Source organism: Fundulus heteroclitus, unplaced genomic scaffold (genome assembly GCF_011125445.2).
Source record: "Fundulus heteroclitus isolate FHET01 unplaced genomic scaffold, MU-UCD_Fhet_4.1 scaffold_626, whole genome shotgun sequence".
Classification (NCBI taxonomy): domain Eukaryota; kingdom Metazoa; phylum Chordata; class Actinopteri; order Cyprinodontiformes; family Fundulidae; genus Fundulus; species Fundulus heteroclitus.
The window spans coordinates 6,152-27,183 of NW_023397062.1; the positions used below are offsets into that span (position 1 = coordinate 6,152).

General features: G+C 39.5%; 1 protein-coding gene across 2 annotated transcripts in view; it reads right to left on the reverse strand.

Annotated features, from left to right (window-relative positions):
- Window positions 1-8,046: 8,046 nt before the first annotated feature.
- LOC105915610 (metal transporter CNNM3) overlaps window positions 8,047-21,032 on the reverse strand; it is a gene marked incomplete at its 5' end in the record, with an annotated part of 46,763 nt that continues 33,777 nt past the window's right edge. Inside the window, 7 exon segments of one of the 2 annotated variants that reach the window (XM_012849772.3) lie at window positions 8,047-8,844; window positions 10,643-10,769; window positions 12,475-12,605; window positions 15,289-15,385; window positions 17,225-17,394; window positions 20,151-20,309; window positions 20,381-20,524. In XM_012849772.3, coding sequence (XP_012705226.2) covers window positions 8,795-8,844; window positions 10,643-10,769; window positions 12,475-12,605; window positions 15,289-15,385; window positions 17,225-17,394; window positions 20,151-20,309; window positions 20,381-20,524 — 878 coding nt within the window. 2 annotated transcript variants of the gene reach the window in all.

The following is a 21,032-nucleotide window of genomic DNA, read 5'->3' on the forward strand; positions in this document are numbered from 1 at the left end:
ATTCTGAAAATGTTTGTATATTGTGTTATGCATATCACAATAATTATAACACTACTCTGTCATGTCAGATACATTCATGTAAAAACTTTATAAAAAACCTTACAAAGAAATTGTGCATACAAGGAAAGACATTTCTCTTTTGAACCATTTGTATCTAAACTCTATTTATTAAATATATATATATATATATATATATATATATATATATATATATATACTCCTATTTCAGGTTTTCTAAATAAGCAGTTAACCTTAAATTTTTACTTTAGCCTCAATTTTGACTGGAGAGAAGAGGGGATTCTTAAAGAGCTGCAGTGACCCCTGGTGGTGATATAACACAAACCCAACAATTCACAGCAACCTCACATCGAAGATGGCAGCAGCTGAGACTGCAGTGGCAGAGCCATGCAGTCTCAGCTGCCAACAGCCTCCAGCGTTAAGGAACAACACTGGAGCTGCATGTCTGAAGGAAGGCATCGGCCTCAACTTTCATATGGATTTCACCTTTACCTGTAGAGCAGTGGATGAACGCTGTAGAAGTGCAGTAATGATCATGCTTATTGTCAGCATGTAAAAAGGGCTGTAGTCATTTGAAGTTTGAGCTTTTTAGGTTTTTATTTCAGAATTTGGTTTAACAGCCACATTTTTGCACCCAAACAAAGAATTTGATGTTTCCACTTTTCGAAAAATGTTTATGTATAACTATAACAAATGGATTTTTTTTTTTTGTAAACATTTTTTTGTTTGTTTTGTTTTTGTACATACCGTTTTAACAAAAAAGGAAGACAAAGTTGGAATGCCGCAAACTAATATGTTATCAATCTGGGAACAAATAATAGCAAATGGCATTTTTGCTGGATGCCAATACTTAAATCGTTTATCTTGAGAAAACCCTCTTAAAAATGAATTACTGGCAGGGATTGGATTACAAAAATGACTTTTGAGAGGGTTAGTAATTTTAAATTAGCAAATAACATTTGGGGATTTTGCTCTTATGATAAAAAGAAATTAGGCACACTGTCAGTGTTAATATTTTTTAACATGTCCAACACACACACACACTGCTCAAAAAAAAGGGAACACTGAAATAACACCCTGGATCTGAATGAATTAAATACTTATTGAATATTTTGTTCTTTACATAGCTGAATGTGCTGATAACAAAATCACACAAACATTATCCATGGAAATCAAATGTATTAACCTATGGAGGTCTGGATTTGGAACCACACTCAAAATTAAAGTGGAAAAACACACTACAGGTGGATCCAACTTTGATTTAATGTCCTTAAAACAACTCAAAATGAGGCTTAGTATTGTGGGTGGACTCTACGTGCCTGTATGACCTCCCTACAACACCTAGACATGCTCCTGATGAGGTGGCAAGCCTCTAGCCTTGCCGACCACTTCTACAAACATTTGTGAAAGAACCGATCGCTCTCAGGAGCTCAGTGAACTCCAGCATGGTTCTGTGATAGGATGCTGCCTGAGCTACATGTTCAGTCAGGAAATTTCATCACTCTTATATATTCCTCAGTCAACTACGAGTGGTAGTATAACATGGTGGAAATGATGAGGAAGTACAGAAACTCGTAGGCCAGGTAAACTGATAGAGCGCGGGCAACAGATGCTGAAGTGTGTAGTGCGCAGAGGTCATCAACTTTCTGCAGTCAATCGCCCCAGACCTGCAAACTTCATGCGGCCTTTCAGATTAGCTCAGGAGAGTTTTCACATGGCCAAGCAGCTACATCCAAGGTTACATCACCAAGAGCAATGCGTTCAATGCACTCATTCAATGTGATGGAGCAGTCTGGGTTTGGCAGTGGCCGGGAAAAAGGTACTGGTCGGACTGTATTGTATTCAGTGTAAAGTTTGGTGGAGGGGAGATTATGGTGTGTGGTTCTTTTCAGGAGCTCGGCTTGGACCCTTGGTTCCAGTGAAAGCAACTTTGAACGCTTCAGCAGACAAAGACATTTTGGACATGTCCACACTCCCAGCTTTGTGCCAACAGTTTGGAGATGGCCGCTCTTCTTCCAACATGACTGTGCGCCAGAGCACAAAGCAAGGTCTATAAAGACATGGATGAGAGAGTTTGGTGTGGATGACCCTGGCTGGCCTGGCGACCTCGACCTCGACCTGAAAGAACACCTTTGGGATGAATTAGAGCGGAGACTCTAAACCAGGTCTTTTCGTTCAACATCACTGTCTGACCTTACAAATGTGCTTTGAAAAACTCTCATAACCACACTTCAGGACCTTGTGGAGAGCCTTTCCAGAAGATTTAAGCTGTTATGGCTGCAAAAGGTGGACCAACATTATATTGAACCCTGTGGCTTAAGAATGGGATGACACCCAAATACTAAATCCATATGCAAAAACACACACAACCTTTCTGATGTCATCATTCATTAAACAGTAAGGAAGCCAAAATGAAAAAGGTTTGTGCAAAAACTAAGTACACCCCATGTAACATGTAAACCGTTCAAATAAAATTGTGCACATTTTTTGTCTGTGTGGAGAAAAAAAAAAGACAACACCAAGACTTTCATATTAGGACTGTATTTATTTCTTAAGAAAGTATTGAAAGGATTCAACGCAGTTGAGTTTCAATGCATCCAAATCCAACAGCGTTCTCAAAAAAGAGAAATGAAAACAAATCTTTAATACAAATTTAACCCAGAGAGCAAGAGGGAATGACAGGAAGTTCTCTTGTAGTAACAGTGCTGTACCTAAATGCAGAGATTGAATATCTAGTTACTATATCCTGAACATGATACGCTAATTGTTAATACAAGGCTCTCTACACCGGCATCCGTCACACTAAAACATTTCTCTGATCAATTTGTGATTATCTTTCTACATTCAGTCTTCAGAAGCAATTGAGTAGCAGTTTTACACTAAAATTTAAGTAGACGTCTGGTATCTATTTACTCAGAAAATATGTTAGAAAAAAAAAATCAATAATAACACTGAATCCAACTCGTACAGACTACAAATACAAAGTAAAATGGTGCTAATGTAACACAGCTGAAGTAGGGCCCACACCAGAAAATACCCAGCATTGCTTTAGCTCACCCTGTCAAGAGTCCCCCTGAATGAAGTTCCACTGATCAGTGTCTGCGCCAGACAGCGATACAGTGAGCAACAGAGGCACAACCAACGCGTTACTGGGGCCTATGACAGGTTGAGGAAGGCAGGAGCATCCTCACACTGTTAGGTTGGAATTATTCCAAGTCCACCGTTTAGTATACCAGCTATGTGCGAAGATCATCCGCTTAAGTTAGAATAAAATTTACAGTACCCTTGTTCTGAGCAGAAGTCATTTTGGTATTTAAACTGATTTTAAACACCAACATAAAGTCGCTCGCCCATTTGTTTGTTACGGAGGAGCATGTTTATGCTAGCCTCAGGCTAATTTGTCTTTGTTGGAGATTTGAGCTACGCTGGCAATCCCAACAGAAACAATGGCCGAGGTTGAAAATAATTTTAAATGATCAAAAACAACCTATTAACTAGTAAAACTTTTGGCACATAAAATCCAGGCATTTGGGGGGGGGAGGGGGAGCAGAGGTAAAAACAAAAACCCACAATGAGGTGATATAAATAATTAATATTATATTAATATTTCTACAAAGCTCCTCCATTTAAATGTTAAAACAGTTTAATGAATTCCACACCCTTGATTCCAATATACATGCACTATTCAGAACGGGAGCTCATTTAAAGTGACATGGATATTTCAAGGATGTGATTGGAATTGCTCCACAAAATTATCTTCCTTTCAGGTTTGCACTCACAATGAAACGTGTTTTAATGCCTAAGCATACATGGCAAGATACGAAACACTGTGACAGTGGCTTAACTTTCAAGCTTATCCTCGCCATGGCCTCGTATGTCTGCACAGAACAAAACCTGTAGGGGTTTTCTATTCAACTTTCATTGAAACTGAATACATTTCCCATTTATTTCATTTATGCAATTCGAATGTCTAAGATAGACCTGAAATAACCCAAATCTTCTGGTTAAATTGTACCCCTTTTCAATAACGTATTAAAATAATTAAACACTCTTTATTAAGATGGTATTTCTGACTTTTTTCACATTTATGCATTTGCACCAATGACAGACACTTAAAATACAAATTTGCTCATAAACATATAATGATTAATGGAGTGAAACTGGATGCTTGACTTTTGGCATAAGTTGAATATTCAATGTTTCACACCAAAAGACACAAAGGGACATGGAATGTTGACACCTTTAAGACACACCCCAATGAGGATGACATGATAAACAACGTGCTTTCAAGCTTATGACTCAGGCACAAAACCAGCCCCAAAACAAATGTCTGAATGTTCAAGAACATCAAAAGTCCATCTGATTCCCCTTCAAGTTGGTACTCTGCTGGATCATTGCATGTTGCAGTTTTGGAACGCCCCCTGCTAGATTTTATTACTTGCATTTTTAGCCCTTAAATACATTTTGTTGGGTAATTGGAGTCTCTAGGAATGTAGAAAATTTTAATGTAGTCGTTCCGGGAGCTGCATAGATATCTTTATATTCTGTTTGTGGCATTTTATTTCTAGCCGTTGAGGTTTTTGAACAATCACGTCACAATATTTGCTGCGGAACTGCTAAAAATGGTCAAGGACTTCCAGTTTACCAATCTTGCAAATTGACCATTTTCATTACTCTGAGTAACTTTGTAGTTCAAGCTGAAGGATGCTGAAGCTACAAGTGGAAAAGTAATTGGTTGTTCATTACACCGTCCCCCAGCATACTGTAAAAATGGTGTTTGTGTGGGAAGTGCTACCTCTAGATTTAAAGAGGCCGCATCAAAACAAGTTTCTCTCAGAACAGAGGGAATAGGGTAGAACATAGGAGGAAATTAAGGAGGAATACGGACCAAAGTGTTGCAATTCCCCTTTATATAGAGGCTACACCTAAATGTTTTCAACGTGAAAAGGAAGATCTCAAAAGCACATGTCCTCTTTAAGGTGGACCTGAGTCCCATCAAGTATCCTTTTCCTCTTCTGTCTGTATCCTAAATCAGGTTATTCTGCCGTGACAATACACGATGCTTCTTCATCTTCATCACAACTGCCGGGATTTTAAAGGGCACCGTTTGTGAATTATTGAGCATTACAAAAGAAAAAAAGTTCAGCAAAATAGGTGGGCCACATGTTCAGGTTATGAAGAAAATAGCTCGGCAGCCAAACAAGTTTGAAGCGTCGTAAGAACTTAATTAATTTTCAGTCACTTTTCCCCAGCAACAACGATTAGAAATCTTTTGTAACAGAACTTGAAATCATTGTTTCAATTAACTTGTCAATGTTACCTGAACTTTGAGCGTTTAAGTGTCTGACTGCTTTTAACGACCAAACCCAGGTGGCCAGAATGTTTATATAAGGACGTGTCCCACAGGTTCGCTTCCCCCCACATCAGATGGTTCTGTCATGCCATAAAAGAAACACAGGACCCAGACAGGACACCTGGGGGCTAAACATCTGATCCGCACTGAAGCTTCGTGGTGCTCTTGATCCGTTCCCCACAGAACCCATTTGAAAAATACTGTTTATCAGTTCTTCACACTAATTTAGTTGTTCCCATGCGTTGATTAATTAAGTTAGTTAATTAATATCTGCCATTTGCACTGAACCAATACTTCATGTTCAAAACAAACTTTTATTTATATAGATTTTGACAACTGCCACCCCCCCTTCCAAAAATGGCAATTCTTGCATAAAAACGGTTGTTCACTACTAGAGGATGTCAACTTCAAAGAAGTTGCATATTCCTATTTAGGGTTTAAAGCTCTGATCATCCACAGACATTTTGACCATAGACACGATTCTTTTGTTTTGCTCCACAAATCAGTCACATGGGGTAGCTATATAAAATCAGGGTGCTCCTCACATCTTACAAAAACTCTCAATACTTTTCAGGGTGGACAAAAAGAAACATAAAACATTAACGTCTCTCCTTTCAACCAGCTTTAAACAAACAGATGCTTCAATCCAAATGGAGAGACACAACAGATTCATAAACACATGTAACTTTGGCACCTAGATCCATACATGAAAGAAATGACAACGGAACAGTTTAGTGCAATGAGCTAAACCTGGAAGAAAAAAAAAATGCCCCGCCAAAAAAAAAAAAAGAATGGTATGCAACCTGTCTAGAATGATCTGCATCTTCACGTATCGTCAGGAACAGTTCACGCTAACATCACACAAACATTTGTCTCAGTTGAAAAATTAGAATGCAAGTGAACCCTGATAACCCCGACATAAGTACAAGCTAACTGGAGTAGAGAGTTTAGAGACCAGTCAGTAAGTGACGTGCCTTTGAGCTACGGATATAAACATTGTTCATGGAGGAGTCTAATTGCATGCAGGTGGAAAGGATCATAAAATAATTTCTAAATGACATCTATTTAGTGTTGTGCCTGCTGTCCAGCTCAGAGGACTCAAATTCACAAAGACTTCTATGTGCAAGGTCAAAGAAGAGGACACAAAGTCACAATGTCAAACAGCAGTTTTCCATCAAAGCGGTTCTAGTGCTAAACCAGCACTTTACCCGTTATGTAAAAAACGCGGTTGAGAGCGGCTTTGGTACTTCTAAAGTCAGAGTAAGAGAAGCTGTCCATTGCTAAACTCCGTAAATGTCTGATCCTCCATCTCTTGCATTTTGAATTTCGGTGATGGTTTATCGGAATCAAACTAATTTCTACGAAATGTCACTGCTAATGGAGGCTGCGAGGCAGCGAGAGAGAGCCAGACTGTCAGCAGATGAGAATGAATGGATTTACAACTAGATTTTTCTCTGTTTTTATCCTCCCGAATCTTCAAACTCCATCTGCCGGGATACATACTGGATTTGGAAAGAATCTCCTTGTGAGGAAGAAGGTAAGGATCTACATTCTCTAGAACATTCCCAAGGAGACGGATGTTTTATTATGTGAACCTCACCACCTCACTAATAGCTAAGAAAAGAAGATGGGGCTAGATTACTATGTAAACTTGGTCATTATTTTGCCGTTGTTTTAAAATGATCATAGCACGGACCTCTCTCACACAACGGCTCAACCTCATCTTTACTCCCAACAAAGACAACAAACGGCTGCTCGTGACAAGATGAATAAAATAACTTTTTCTTTTTTTTGACAAAACCAGACTCAAACACCAGCTGGTTTATCAAAGCAGCTGACAGAGTTTATGAACAGAGCCGTAGTCAAAGTTTTTAAGGTCAGTTTAAAACGTTGCGATGTGAACGTTGCGATTTAAAAGCAGTTGGACAGGACAGGTGAGGGAATATAACCTCATATTATTCCAGGGATAATTCCACCAATTTACTGATGTTAAAACTTAGTGTTGTTAAGGACTGCATATTATAACATAAACTTATCGTCATCGCAATAACAATATTAATACTGCAAAGAAGCTGCTCACTATCTGGGGTCTGTGATTCTAATAAACCTGAAACAAACTGACAGCAGCGCTGTGGACTTAAGATTTGTATGTCTTTATCACAAACCATGCAGTTGTCACGGCATTCGTATGTTGTGACTTTTGTTTTGGTGAGAAAATTGACTGTTGCTGATGTTTAAAATGTGAAAAGCCCTGCAAACAGTTGGTACCTAGACACCGCCTGTTTTATAGAGCTGGTGTCAACGCTTTGCTAGTGGAAAACAGGCAGCGCTTCCCTCCAGGGTCAGCACTGGAACCTGTTTGATGGAAATGCTCCCATTAGAGTTGTGACTTGGAAGCATTGGAACCGGACAACATCCCAGGTAAGATCTGACCAGCGGCAGGACACCACGGGAACAATGAAAGAAAACTACAACAGGTATAGTGTGTAGGAAGACAAAATTTGTAGTAACCTGAATATCCCCATTTACCCCCAAAATGGCTTTGAAAAGTAGGCTCTCTTTGAGCCAGAGTTTAGTTGTTCCCTTTGTGGAAGTAACAAAGGAACAAAGAGCATAACCTGCAGCCTCTTTGGATATAGTCTGATCTAAGCTACAAAAAAACCTGTTATTTTAAATTTTCATAATAACAGAAACATGACTATGGATTTCCAAAGCATTTCTGACAAAATGCTGCTCTAAATCTAACATGCTGAAATTGGTTTCCTCCTATGTGACTACATTTAACTGCATAGTGCAGTCCTCGGTTGCACCAGTACCTCTTATATCTCTTTTCCAGTTTGAATGTGATGGTCTCCCTGATTTAAGTTTGCATGGGAATGCACAGCGACATCAAATCCGAGTGAAATTTCTGCAATGTCCTAAAGCAACATTTTCTTCCTTTTCAGGAACCAGAAGCAGCACTATAAGAACTGATGAACTCCAGGGTAGGGTGTCAAAGCTGTCCTCTGGAACAACGATGGTTTCAACATTTATTAACTCAAGGGTTCACTTACTTTTCCAGCCAACACTGAGATTTTGCATTATTATGCAGCATGAAACGTTAAAAGAAATTGTCTTTTTAAACGAAAAAGTTCAGATCACATCTAAAAACCAGTTAATGCAGAAAATCAAATTATCCCAAGATCCACATACCTTCTCTTTTCACTCTATATTTATATTTATACAGACATATGTACATACAGGTATAAAATAATCAGTGACTAAGATCACATAAAGGAATGGCGATGGACATGAGAAGTGTGAACAGCGGACCCAGTTAAATAAAAGTCTCTCTTGCTCCAGTCTGGTCCAGTAACTACGATCCAGCCATGTGGGATTTATCAGTAAAAACTAAACAACAAGATGGTTTGAATGTTTTCTGTGCTACCCATGAGCCTCCTCTTCTGTTGAGCTCTCCTGGGCTCTGCTGCTACCTGTGGAACCCGACCAATCAGAGGAGAGCTGCTGTGAGGTGTGAGGTAATAAGGATGAAAGCGCTCACACACATAAAAGGGGAGGTTTCAGGTGGGCAGGGGGTTTAGAGGAGAAACTATCAGAGCAACAGAAGCAAAAGATAGCGGAGGAGAAGGAGGAGGACAGAAAGGGACATTACTTTGTAAACCATCTATTCTGTCCCGTTTCTAGCACACCTGAGGGGATGTCACATGTCCACTCGGGGTACATATTGGAGGTCAGCAGCTTTGTTTTCTGTTTTTGATTCAAATGCCTGACACCTGTAACAGCTTAGATATAAAATGGTCAAATCATAGGATTTTTTGTGAGTTTATATCAGTGTAAATAATAGTTTTAGATGAGCAGGTAACAGACTTCACTATATCAGCTAAATTTGTATCCATCCAAACAAATTGGTATAACATCCTATCGTGACAAAGCTGGTGAGTTACACTCCTACTACTGGGTGAAGGCAGTAACCATTTCTTTTAACCTACATGAGTTGGTTGGAAGTTTCCTTTTGCAGGAAAAGGAGGAACAGTAAACTGGTGATAATCCTTCAGGGTCTAATATCGCTACGTAGCTCACGCCTCCCTACCTGCTGACACTGATCACAGAGCCTGTGATGCTAAAGGTCGCAGTTAGTGTCGGAAGGACAGATAAGAAGGGGAGGTTAGAGAAAAGTGCCGACTTATTGAAACTGATATCATTGCAATAATTACCCACCCATAATAGTTTAAACGACTCCAATAATAGAATTATCCAACTGTTGACTAATGTTAAATATGGTGCAGTAAAATACTCATCTGTACTCTGGAGACATTGGTATGATGGCCTTTTGAACGGCTAGGAGTCTTTTTTTTTTCCTTTTTATTCTTTTATTCGTTTTTGTAAATTGGACCTTGAGTCTGTAATAAAAATCTATCTATCTATTTCCATCTCATGATTTTATACTGTTTTGCAGCCATAATATTTACATAATATACATTATTTACATGGAACTGAATCTGATACACTTTCCTATTACTTGGCACATATTTATCTCATCAAGCTACAGATGTGGAATGGAGCCAAAAGGGATTTTGAGTTACAATGCAGCAGGAAGAAAACAGGGCAGATTTTTTATTTTTATTTTTTAACAAGTTCCCTTCAAACATGGTGAACCTCCAATATGGCCGCCAGAGAGACACGGTTCATCCCCACCTGCAGGCTTTTTCAAACAAAGTATTACTGTCACATCTTTGTTTTATGGAAACATAGGCTGATGAGAATCAAGAAGAATATCTACTGCAGCTACGGTAGGACAGAAACGGGCAAAGTGATGTAAAGAAAAAGGCAAAAACAAGGCTGAACGGAATAAACGTAAAAGACGCATTTACCTTTATACATCCACAGACATTCTAACATGATTAGAGGGGCTCTCTGGGACAGATATTATGAGCAGGTAAATGTGTCAGCCTGTGAGTAAGTCTGAGACTGGGCTAGGTTGGATTTACCTCATGCATAAAACCCGCTAAAAGTAGTTCTCAATGGTATCAAAGAATGAAAAGTTTACAGGAAACTCTGGCCGGGCCAGAGATTAGAGGAGGCACGCAAGGAGGGAAAAGAAAGAGAAAGAGAAAATTAATTCAGTTCAGCTGAAGTAAAACCAGGAAAGCACATTCCTAAAAGAAAAGATAAAACACTACAAAGGCATCAGAAAGAGGAAGAAAATAAATGTTCGCAGGTTTGGCGAGGCAGCAGACCCGGCGGGTCAGACGGCGTTTCGAGCAAAGCTACCTGGTGTGGTGTTTCGTTCATTCAGCAGCTTCGTCTGACTGTTGGGCAGGATCTTGATCTCTGGAGGATCTGGGCTCTGGCCCGCCCGCGACGCCATGAGGGCGTTCAGGTACTGCAGGCGAGTCACCTGCAACGCGGCCACAGAGCAACCCCAAACCGTTAAACATCATGGACATCATGAGCCGCCCTGTGCCTGTCTCCCAGCTCATCCCAACTCAATGTATAAAAAACGCTACTCTAAATTGATAAATACACAAAATACGGAAAGAAATAAAACAAAAACAAAATTTAATTTATATGCAATTGAATAGACTTTTTCATCATTCAGTGTTGACAGAACAAAATTTCGATCCATTGGTGCAATGACACGAGTACAACAGAAAAACTCAATATACCTTTATTGCTTACTGAGTGGAATGAGTACAAAAGTAAATATGGGGTTTAAAGTGCATAAGTGTATAAAATAATATAAGTTAGGTGGCAAAAAGGAGCATTATACTGTCTGATATTTACCACTGGTTTGTATATTGCACTGGTTGTAGATATTTATATTAAATAAAATAAATAAGCATTTTGGCACGCAGTTCAATGTATTATCCTTTATGATTTCTTTTGGCGGGGGCTTGCCATATAGATTCAAGACTTGTTTGTTTTGCTTAAGTCAAATGAGTTCTATGCTTTAAAGCAATAATAATAATGCTGACTCCATCTTGAATCTGTTGGTGGAATACCTCATGTGACTTAATGAACCTTTACTGGGCATCATCAGGGACGTGCATTAACTGTCAGGCTCCATGGGGGTCATCTTTCAGAGCATTTCTTTCCCCCACTCTCCTTTAAGCACACACAATAAAATCTGCAGACCCTCACCTCCCTGTCCATCTGTGTCCTCTGTATGTGTCTAGAATGTAGGAGTCCATGGCAAAGCTTTATTAGGTAAGGCGCATGATTTTTTTTTTTCCAGTAAAATGATACAGCCACCGGGTATTTCAGACCTTTGCCCCTCAATCACAAATCAGGCTGGGTGAATAGCTTGTTTTTACATTAAAGCTGAGCTCATACGCCAACATGAGTGCACTGAACGAAAGAAATGGAATAATCTGTATAATATCATTGAACTTGATTTTGTAAAGTGCCTTGAGATGACATGTTTCATGATTTGGCGCTATATATATAAAATTGAATTGAATTGAATTGAATTGAATTAAGATCCGTCTGAGCATGGGGGGAACTTCTCAGAGTCTAGCTGATTGAAATTATGCCTAAATGTGGACCCGACTCTATGAAACAGGCCACATTCCAGTTCTAAGTCACCAAATAATTCTCTAACATTTTAGATTTTGGTATAAATGTTTGGGGTGGAGGAGCAAGTAGAGAGGTAGAGAAAGAAGGATGAGATGGGTCTGGTGAGATGGTGAAGAGAACAAGAAGGCAACTCTGAGCAACAACCAGAATCCAATATTAAAGCCCACATGATTCTAAAAATAAAGACACGCATATTGGGCTAAAAGTTGGTCCGATGATGCAGTTTGTTCTACCCAGTTAAAGATATATTGGAGTGTTACCATTTTTTCAAGCTACTAAATTTCAAGCTACTAAAATGCTTTACATAAACAATGATAGAGAGTAAACAAGCAGAAAGAAGGAAGGAAGGAAGGAATTAAAGCAAAGGATGAAAGGATAGGAAAAAGGCCATTTTGTTTCCAAGTAGCTGTAAAACCTTGTATCTTCACTAATGCTTACAAATAAAGTTAATCGAGTAAAACAACAGCAGGGCAGGTGTCCCAACAGGTGTACCAATGGACACGCCCAGTCATGCGTCATCCACTCACCCGTATGAGCTGCAGGTCAGTGAGAGCTCGCACTGTGTAGTCGGGGCAGTAGCTGGACGGGCTGGTGGCATCTGCTGACTCGAAGGGATCCCTGGGAGAGTGCCGCTGGGTCGACACTGGAGACTGGTGAACTGCAGTCACACATAAACACACACGCACCGTCTGAAACAGCACGGATGCCATTCACCAAACAGCAGGACTCCAGAGATGAAATCTGTGCTTCAGGCTCTGTCAGAAATCAAGCATCTGCAGAAGAGAGATACGCTCCTCTCTGTTCTACTTCACAGGGTTCCCCACCCTGATTGACACACACATAGTGCTAGGAAATAAAACAACTGTGGGTAAGGATGCGATAATAAAAGTAGGATTTAAATATTGATAAGACCGACAACACATGAGGCAACCAACACAAGAAACCACATTTCAGAAACGGTAAGCAAACAATGGTGGATACAACAAAGGAAGGAAGGAGAAGATAATGAGGGGAAAAGGACATGCATGAAAGGAACAAAGTAAGGAAGAAAGTAAGGAAAAAAGACTAAACACAAGGGGGGAAGAAACCAACGAAGGACAAGAAAATATATGAGGAAAAACGGAGAGAAGGTAAACAGAAAAATTCAATAAAAGAAAGAAGGACATCTTTTTTAGACAATGGGAGAAACAATAAAGTCTGTAAACAGAAATATTCTATTACATACTCTTATTTGCTTTTTTTCCAGACTTTTCCAGACACAGAAAACAGATAAATCTAGTTCCATACTTTCAAAGACAAAGTAGGAACACAGTTTGTGAAACTGAATATTTTACTAGACTGCTTGTAAACTCTAATGTCCCCCACTGTTTTAGGGAATTGTGTGATTAGTTTATACATATGCACATAATTAACAGAGGTGGGCCCAAGTCATTGTATTTTAAGTCTCAAGTCAAATCCCAAATAAAGTATGAAAGTCTGAAGTCGAGTGCAAGTCCTAAATTGTACATACCAAGTATTCAAAAAGTCATCTGACCTAATATAAAATGTAATTAGAAAAATTACATTTAAAAATTATTCTGAAATGTGATTTAGAATGGAGTGAACTTCAAAATTATCAGAAGATCAGTGCTGATGGAACGTAAAAAAAAATCCGCAAATTTACAAAATAATGACCAAAGTGGTACATAATTAAAAAATGCTACAACTGCAATACTATACACCTGCTTTTATAAAATTATATGAGTAAGATCAGATTATTAAAATAACTAGTTATTTATATAGCTGTTTTTGTGTTAGATGTAGGAATTATGAGAACTGAATAAAAACTGTCAGGATAATAATAAATCCAACTTTAAAACATTTAAGAAATGTAAAAATGATAAAGAAGATCATCTGAATAAAGAAATATTTAATTCAAACAGTCAATTAGAAAACTAAGAATTTCCATGTGGAAAAACAAATAAATAAAACTGTTTTTAGTATAATAGTATCATTACACCTAACAATTGCAAGAATTGCATTAGTGGTATATTAATGAAACCTAAATAATAAAAACAAAGAACATACTTTGTGTAAGTGACCCATCTGCTTGACATGAAGGGCAGATGGGGATATAAAAACATAAGATTTTTTGCTTCGCTTAAATATTTTTTTCACCAAAAACAATTATTAAAAAAAAAAAAAAAAAAAAACTTCTCTTATGACTTCAGGGCAGACATCGCCGTTGCTCTCCGTCTTAAAACATCGTTACATACTTAATGTCGCAGGCAGCACTTGTGGGACTTTCTCCAGGCTTGCGATTAAGATTCGGATGGAGACACTTGACTCTGTGTGGATTTAGATTATCACAGATTAATACGGTCCAGTTATGCTGCATAGTAGCCTACTCGTTGTTTGGGCGATACCGTACACAGCTTTTTTATCCCCCCTTTCTTCCAACTTTGCCCACACCTCCCTATTAATGCTTGCTGAAAGGACACCTCAACCACAGTCAGAGTCTTTGCTGTCATCGTAGGATGCAGAAGAATAGCAGCTAAGCAGAACGTTGGACGCAGCGTGCTTTTGGAAGCAACAAGGAAGAAACAATGGTGGTGGGCGCAGTGGGCTGGACCGAGCGCCTGGCATGGTTCCACCGTTGCCCGCGCACCACACTTACTTTGTAAAACACTTTCTGTTTGGTGTAAGATGTCAAGTCTTTTCAAGTTAGAGTTCAAGTCCAAATGAAGTCATAAGCCATATGTGTGAAAGCCCAAGTCCACTCAAGAGAGTGACTCCACTCCAAGTCACATGACTCGAGGCCACACCACCTATTAATAAAGGTTTTTTTTATTGGTTCTATCAGTTTTGATACAAACAGATTCCATCTTAGTGGAAAGTGCAATGTTAACACCAAATGATATGAAAAGTATCATGGACTTTCATTTTCAGAAAAATACTCTTACTTAGGAATTCAAAAAAAAACGTTATCCGGTATAAAATGCAGAGAAAATAATTATTTGTAATAACTTATAGCAGGAATGTCCCACCTAACATTTCCCCACATTTAAAACATAAATTGATAAAATATTAATAAAAAAATACTTACTAACCCCTAGTCTAAATATAAAAGAGCATGTCTCTCTCACTGATGATCAGAGAGCACAAACTGCTTTCAGACTGATTCCTTCTGGAGCCTTTTTAACAAACACATTTGCTTGTCCACCTGTACGCAGTCCTCTCGCTGCTCCAAACATTGCAGCACTAAAGACAGTGAGCAATAAACCGATTTTTTAATCACCTGCCAGCAAAATGAGACAGCTGTCTCTCTGGATGTGTTGGAAAGATGAAGTTTGGCATCTCACCTGAAGAGGGCAGCGTCAGAGCAGACACGCCGTAGTAAGTGAAGGCCCCGTTCTCGAACTTCAGGCCCTCTTTGCCAATTTCCACCTCTACACGGCCCTGACAAGCAAACAAGGATAATTAAAAAAAAAAAAAAAAAAAAAACAGGCATCACTGAATAACACAGAATATCAATTTGGTTTTATTTCATTCTAATTGTTAAAAATATTTCAGAAACATAAAAATTTGACATTTAAAAATGACTGATTCTTGTTTTTTTGTACAATTTATTATTTTGCCCTAAAGGACCTTGTAGATAAAAAAAACGTCCTAATGTGGCATGAAGCAACCTTTAATTTTGACCTTTCCTCTCAACAGAATTGGTGTTCCCCGCTTTAGTCGAACAAGTGAATTTTATAGTCTATATACAATGAACTCTTAGTTCAGCCAAAATGAAAAATATTTCTCTCAACTATACAAGCTCTCATAATAAGGAACATTTTCCCCACATTCCAGACTGTTGATGTATTACTCTGTTTATATGAAAGCCACCTGCAGCCGCACTGGATTCTTCAGATGAGAGACAAGGTTAGCTATTGTATTTCCTTCTTTCTAAATAGATCAAAAGTCGCCTCAAAGTTTGATACAGAGTTACATCCTGTGAACATACAACACTCTGCTAAACAGACAGTTTGGATGAGTTAAGATGAAATGTTGTGGGTAAAGATCTGTGACACCATAGAAGAAGAACTCAAGTTCCTCTAGAATATGGCTGACGGGTGGAAGTAGGACAGTGTTTACCCCCGCCCTCATCATGGTCAAGATCGTTTTATTCTCTGTGTAGCTCCAGATCACACAGAGGTCATTTAAGGCTACCGTTTCTATTAAACAGAACTATAACTTGCTCTTTTAATAAACTAATTAGCTTGTCTTATTTACACAACATTTCAGTCCCTAAATGGCCTCCTCTATCCTCTGTATCACACAGAGTACTGTAATGATATGCCCACTAGGCATAGGTTGGTTACCATTATTTTTTAATTTACAGATTTTCCCATCAGAACGTTCCTATATAGTTATAGTTTATTGTTAAAGTTGCTTTGATAGGATACATGACAAAAGTTGAGCTGTTGAGCTGAGTTGTTTGCTGCCCAACTATGGCAAGCCATTTAACATTTAATAGCCAGTGGAGCTCTTTCAACTGTACAAAACTCAATTGTTCCTGGTAAATATTTCAGATATCTTGAAAATGTTTTCTTTCTTTTATTTGTTCAGAACAAATGAGGGGTTATGAAATATCTTATCTCAAAACTGTAATTCTGGATATCTTAAAATTGTATTTCTACAAGTAATTATATGGATGTTGATATGGTTAAAAAATTTATTTTGACAATTCCATCTAAAATGAAGTTAAACTGAGTTGTCAGTGGCTGTTTATTCCACATTTTTGTTTCAGTCTTTCACCACTATGTACATTTGTTAAAATAATTTTAAAAAACACAATAAAACGGCCCATTGTTTTAGCTCACTCTGGCTTTGTTAATCCTCTCCTACTTCTAAACCTAATAAACCTTCTTGGGTAAGAAATCGGTCCTAAATCTGTGATTTAATCCATCAAAAACCCTCTTCTTCCTAAGGTCTGAGAGCCAACTAGACTTTTGATGTAATTTAGGTCTTTGATCACCTTAATTCTGACAGAAAAGCTTTTCTTTTATATTTTAACCATTCCTGAATAATCAAGGTGCAGTTTGCAAGAAGAACTAGACTTCCAGATCATGTCACTCTTTGCTGGCAGTGAAAACCCATGTTTGTTTGTCAGACTTTGTGTCCTTCGGTTCCACCAAACCACGAACAAACTTGATGCTGGTGGGTCAGAACTGTCATTTGCCTCAGGCCTATAAGTGGCTCTGCCTGCATGAAGCCGTGATCCTGCAGGCGGGCTGAGCGGGCGCTTCGTACCTGCAGCAGGAGGATGAAGTAGTCCACCGGGTGGTTGCGGGTGTACAGGTAGTGGCTCGGGCTCAGCCGGTTACTGTGGTCAAAGTGCACCTCCTGGTTGACGCTGGGGTGGCGCAGCAGGTGGAACAGCACCTTCTCGGACACTCGAGCTGGGCTGAAGTGCTCCACTTCTGAAGGTGGAAACATCATGACAGGACTTCAATGTTTTTATCCTTGTCGTAGCATTAGTTCTAAGAGTGTTTATAAGCCAATCGTGCCCCCACAGAAATGTTCTCCTGGCAGCATCCTTCAACAGATCGCTTTTTTCTTTCTTTCTTTTTTTCCTTTTTTTGTTTACTGATTTTTTAGAACCTGTGCTGTATTTATTACTAAAGTCAGGATAAGTGAAACCAATTAATAGAGAAGCAATATTGGCAAAAATAAAATAAAATTCCCACAACTTCTCAGCCTTGTATGTGTCAGGGTTCTGTCTTCATCTGTCATGCAGAGTTTGCCCTTTCCATGCCAGTGTAATTATAAAACCACAAGCATGCATTATGTTAACTGTCATTTTCACATCCTAGTTAGCTGTTTATTAGTTGTATCCCGCTTTCAGAAGCTCTGACCACTAGACCTGGGAGAACTTTCTATTTCCCATCTCAGAGCAAAAGTAAACCAGCTTCAACAAAATCTATAGAAGAATCTATAAACAAACTTGATCTCAAATACAGGATTTTGAAGAGGACCACTCTGACCTAGCCTCGTGAGACCATCCTGATCTCGCAAGTTTTCAAGGTTTCACTCGCAGATCAGTCTGGATACTCTCCGTTGAAGAAAATTTGGAGCCGTTCACCAAACGAACGTCCAATCAGCGTTGGCTTTGAGGCGGGTTGAGGTGTGACGCAACGGGAAGCGCGTCAGTTCAGTCTAAACAACATGGCGGCTTCAGCCGATGAAACTAGCGTTAGCGTGGCTATCGAGCAAGTTTTATCGGAATTACAGAATATTTCTTTGCTGAGCTAACGAGCCTTTACCTGCAGCAGCAAGAGTAGCTTGGCTTGTGGTTGTGTTTTCGTCGTCGCTCTGTTACGAGCGACGAGGAATCTGATTGGTTTATTTGGCCCGTCTATCACCAACATAGGCCAATCAGCTAACCAGTATTTTCGCCCCTTCCCAAAATTACTTCAACGGAAGGTTTCCAGATGGATATGCGGAGCAAATCTATCTGGCGGAGTCAGGTAAACTCTGACCATCAACTAACTAAAATAACTATCCCTTTTCCCTGAGATTATATACTGCAGATCAAAAGAATTGACTTTTTGAGTGGTTCACTAATAAAAGAAAAAAAATATATATATTTATATAAGGTTCTGAAACACACACGCACACCAAAAGCAAAAACGCTAAGTAGCCCTAAGCTAACTTTAAGCTAGCGTTAGCCCAGACTGTTGAGTGAAGTGGAAAACAGACTTTATGACACATGGTAGTATTTATTCAACGTGTTTAGAAAACAGCATACATCTTAGAGACTATACCACACTCATTGAATGTCAATTAAATAGTATTTTTTTTAACTCTCTCTTGGTCTCTGTATATATATATGTTTATTCCAATGCGGTACCGCGCGCGAGCTATTTTTAGAAACACAACGTCACGATGACGTCACATCACGTGGTACGCAGTGGGACAAACTCCGGAAAGCTGCCGTTGTTTCGCTGTAAGAGACGTGCGTTAGCCTAGGTTTTACTCGGTAAACGACTGCTTTTTCCAAATCTAAGACCATGGTTTTTAAACATTGTTGCTATGGAACGTGCAACAGCGACTCGAGTTACGCTGATCGGCCGCATATGAAGGATGTTTTCTTCAAGACTGCCAAGGAGAAATGTGTACGCTTCGGGGCGGTCGGCCTACACAACAGTTCAACCCGGAAAAAGTTACCAAATTCAAGTACATATGTAGCAAGCATTTTGTCGGAGGAAAGGGCCCAACCGAAGAACATCCTGACCCAATTCCAGCGACATCAAGTCAAGGTAAGAGTATTTTGGTGGCCGACATGTTAATAAAGTAGCGCCTGCTACCATGACAGCATATAGGCTATCATGGTAGCAGGCGCTAACATGATAGCCTGCTACCAGGCTTACTCAAAAACATTTCAAATGAGACAAACATTAAACATATACCCATTCCTGGACGGTGATTGCAAACAACAAAAAAAAAAAACGGCCGACGCTGCCATGATCGCCGCGCAGGAAAAAAAAAACAAAGCTTACCGTTCATCAACTCGGCCAGTTTTCCAGTCTTTTTAAGCCATCGAATGTCAAGCCATCGTTTGAGCTGAAGGTTGGTGTGTTCTTCGACAGTTCGGCCAGTAATCCGTGTGCCTGGGACATCGTCTTGGGAAAGTTTAACGGCTGTAAAGTCGGTCATATCTGTTATCCGTGCGTTCTCTCCTGTATGCGTTCTCTCCTGTATGCCCTACCTAAACGGCAAAAGGGGCGTTGCTCTTGAGACGGTGACGTCACGTGCGCGGTACCGCATTGGCTAAGAATAAGCAATACATCACACGAAGAAGAAATATGAGAAACCTCCGGTATGGACTGGGTATTTGGCTGCGCTCGGTGACCGCAGATAGCTCCCTCTCAAATACGTGGCCACCACCGTAATTTTGCATTGGTTGGTTTTCTTTTATGTTTTGGTGCATCTTGGTCTGACGTGAAGCTGTTATTTAGTCTTATATACAAAATCTTATTTGCGTTCGTCCTTATGCTTCATGGATTGTGTCAATGAGTATTAATTTGTTTAATTCAGTTGCTGTTGTGTTGCATTGCATTTATTTACACAGTTCCCACTTGTGTAAAAATAATGTTTGAACCAGGAAACCAGGGTAGTATACCATCTATAAAGGCTAAAAACAACATTTCTTTAATACACATCATGCTGAACACACCTCTAGACAGGAAGCGGTGCGTGGCCAGCAGGAGTTGAGGAGACGTGCGGATCTTAGGCTCGCCCTCTGGAGGCTTGAAAAGGGAAAACTCCTCGTGGGAGCTGCGAGGCTCCAGAGGGATCTCCAGAGGAGCCATGGGACGCTTCACCTTCCTGTCCACTGTAGGAGGAAAACAGCCACAGGTTTGAACAAAGAAGCAAGTAGCGGGGAACTCGGTCGCAGACACTCACAGTAGCCGTCAGACTCGTCCATGATCTCTGACTTGATGATCTCCTCGATGACGTCCTCCAAGGTGACCAGCCCAAGCACCTCGTAGAAAGGATCGCCCTCCCCCTCGTTGTTCACCTTCTGGACGATGGCCATGTGAGAGTTGCCTACAAACATCAATCACAGAGACTGTCCTTCATCCAAAGCACAGGTCACTAATAAACTATGACCTGGTTGTTCTGGATCTCAATTTGTGAAGCATGAGAAAGAAGTCTGAGCAAATTAGAAAACTCTGCCTTTAAATGGAGCAAATGTATCCAGCAGGAAATAAACATGTCGAGAAATAAAAATAAAAATTAAAATAATTACAGAGACTTCAACTAGAGTTGTGTGCTTTGGTCAGATGATGCTAAGATTGAGATTTTAAACAAAAAAAACACTCTGAGTGGGGGTCTGTGTGAAAAAGCTAAACTCAAAGAAGGAATAAATATATGGAAAAGTACCTCATGGCTTTAAAAAACTGTGGAGGGTGTGTGACACTCTAGACCAGTTTCCTTTCTAAAAGCCTGGAAATTCGGTAGAGTGTATGACATTAGTCCCTTGAAAAACCAGGACATTTAAATAAATAACAAGGTAGCAACTTCTACAAGTAAACTGAAAATGGCTCAACATATT